The 2,295-nt window shown below is 50.1% G+C and overlaps 1 protein-coding gene across 1 annotated transcript; it reads left to right on the plus strand.

The window, feature by feature from the left end:
• The first annotated feature begins 276 nt into the window (after window positions 1–276).
• On the plus strand, window positions 277–1,791 carry LOC116033116. Its single transcript, XM_031275871.1, has one exon. It carries the CDS (start codon window positions 277–279, stop codon window positions 1,789–1,791), a length of 1,515 nt encoding a protein of 504 aa, XP_031131731.1.
• The last annotated feature ends 504 nt before the right edge of the window (window positions 1,792–2,295 follow it).

Here is a 2,295-nt window from a genome sequence, read left to right on the forward strand (position 1 = left end):
GATACTGCCGAGATGGATACTCAGGAAACTGGTGGGGGGACCGCTGTGGCGGAAACTCCTCTGGTTGATCAAGGTGTGGTGCCGGTTCATAACCCGGATTCTGAGTCTGATATGGTGACTGTTGTGGCGAACACTCCCCTGGATGCACAAAGAACGTTGCCTCCTAACAGTCCGGATCGGGTTGCTGAGGATGGTAATACGTCGATCCCGGTTATGGGGGAGGGGAGTTAACCTCTGGAAACAACTCCGGTGGTACCAGGACATGGAGACGGCAATATGGCCCCCAGATCGTATTTGGACTCCGTGGTTGGGAATGGTACTAACACAGCACCTTTCTTGGTTGCAAATCAGGAGGACAGTGAGGAGGAGGAGGAGGATATTGTGGAAAATGATGATCCCACATGCCCGACAATCCGTTTATCAGCCAAAGAAAAGAATCGGATCTGCGAGCCTTGGAGGCAAACCTTGATCATAAAAGTGATGGGAAGAAGGGTTGGGTATGCTTACCTTCTGCGCCGCCTGAACACGATGTGGAGACCCAAGGGACGAATGGAACTCATAGCGCTTGACAACGACTATTTCCTGGTGAAGTTCGGGATGCAGGATGATCTGGAATTTGCCAAATATGAAGGCCCGTGGATGATCTTAGATCATTATCTGATAGTTAAGGAATGGGTTCCTAACTTTGATCCGATGACGGATACTACGGAGAAGGTTCTCGTGTGGGTTCGCTTTCCTAGTCTCCCGGTGGAATACTATAACTTGTTATGCTTAAGGAAAATTGGAAATAAGCTACAGAGAACTATCCGTGTCGACCACACAACGAGTTTGGTATCTAAGGGTAAGTTTGCAAGGGTGTGTGTGGAAATTGACATCTCTAAACCTCTGGTGTCGAGGTTCACTCTGGAAGATAGGGTTTGGCACGTCGCTTATGAAGGGATGCACTTGGTTTGTTTCTCCTGTGGGCTCTACGGTTATCGTCAGGAATCATGCTCGACGTGTCCTAAGGAGACTGCTACGGCAGATGAGGTTCCTTTGGTTACTCTTCAAGGTGGTGACCCGGGGGTGGATAAACAGATCAGGGGTTCAGGACCTCAAGGGCATACGAGGACGGCAATCCAAGGAGCTAAGCCTTATGGTTCCTGGATGATTGTGACTCGGAAGGATAAAAGGAACCAGGGGCGAGCTCCTGGTCAGGGGAAGCAAGTGGAAGTCTCGGCACACAAAGGCAAACAAGGCCAACCTACTGGGACATCGTTAGGGAATGGATCGCGTTATGCGCTGCTAGGGGATGAACTCGCGCAAGAAGTCCCAGGGGCGATGGATCATGAGTCGAATCCTATGGCGACTGAGAAGGAAGATGGAAGTACCACGGGGGTGTCGTCACAAGGAGCACGGGCGAATAGCCATGGTGGGAAAAATAGAAGGGCCAATGTGATTGCGAACGAAAAGCAAATCCTCAATGATGCGCCAAGATTTAGGCCAGCGCCACTACAGGGTAATGAGGTAGCGCAGGGGGAAAGGGTGACTGGTTCTACTTCTAGAAGAGCAGCGGAGGAGGAAGAGCATGTAGTCATCCGTGGGGAACAAGGGGGAAAACATATTAGCTCTACAACGGTGCACAATGGAGATAGCAGTGGAGCTGCCATCCCGGTGGAAGCTCTACCTGCAACTGAACACCATGGTGATCCTCTAGGCGATTTTGACAACGAAGGGGATGTCATTATGGAGATTGAACGACACCAGACGGCTCCCGTGGAGCATGGAGATTCGGCCAGAAACGCTTCGTAGCGTTTCTGTGTGTGGTTTTTCTTTGTTTTTTTTTGCTTGTTCTTTCCTGTGTTTCTCCCTGTTTTGTTTGTTCATGAATCTGATTACGTGGAATTGTCAAGGGGCCGGTGGTAAAGCTTTCCATCGTGTCCTAAAACAAATGATCTTTGCTCACAAGCCGAATGTCTTGGGCCTTGTGGAGCCTAAAGTCTCGGGATCCCAAGCAAATGCAATTTGCATGAAGTTGGGATTTTCGGATTGGATTCGTGTAGAGGCGGTTGGGTTCAGCGGGGGGATTTGGGTTTTTTGGAATACTCCGCTGACAGTCACGGTTATTCATACTCACCCGTAATTTGTGCTCTTGCAGGTACAACCGGCAGGTCAAGAACCTTGGTTTTATGCGATTGTTTATGGAAGCCCGACTCATCATCTCCGCCGGCGGTTGTGGAGTGAGTTGTCCATGACTAAGCGAGGGCTTGCGGGTGCTTTCATAGTAGTTGGGGATTTTAATTCGGTGGTCAGCCA

Source organism: Ipomoea triloba, chromosome 10, assembly GCF_003576645.1.
Source record: "Ipomoea triloba cultivar NCNSP0323 chromosome 10, ASM357664v1".
In the NCBI taxonomy this organism is placed as follows: Eukaryota; Viridiplantae; Streptophyta; class Magnoliopsida; order Solanales; family Convolvulaceae; genus Ipomoea; species Ipomoea triloba.

Bases quoted from the DNA above. Each gene is read 5' to 3' on its own strand.
- LOC116033116 (XM_031275871.1), top strand. From the start codon at position 277: ATGGCCCCCAGATCGTATTTGGACTCCGTGGTTGGGAATGGTACTAAC.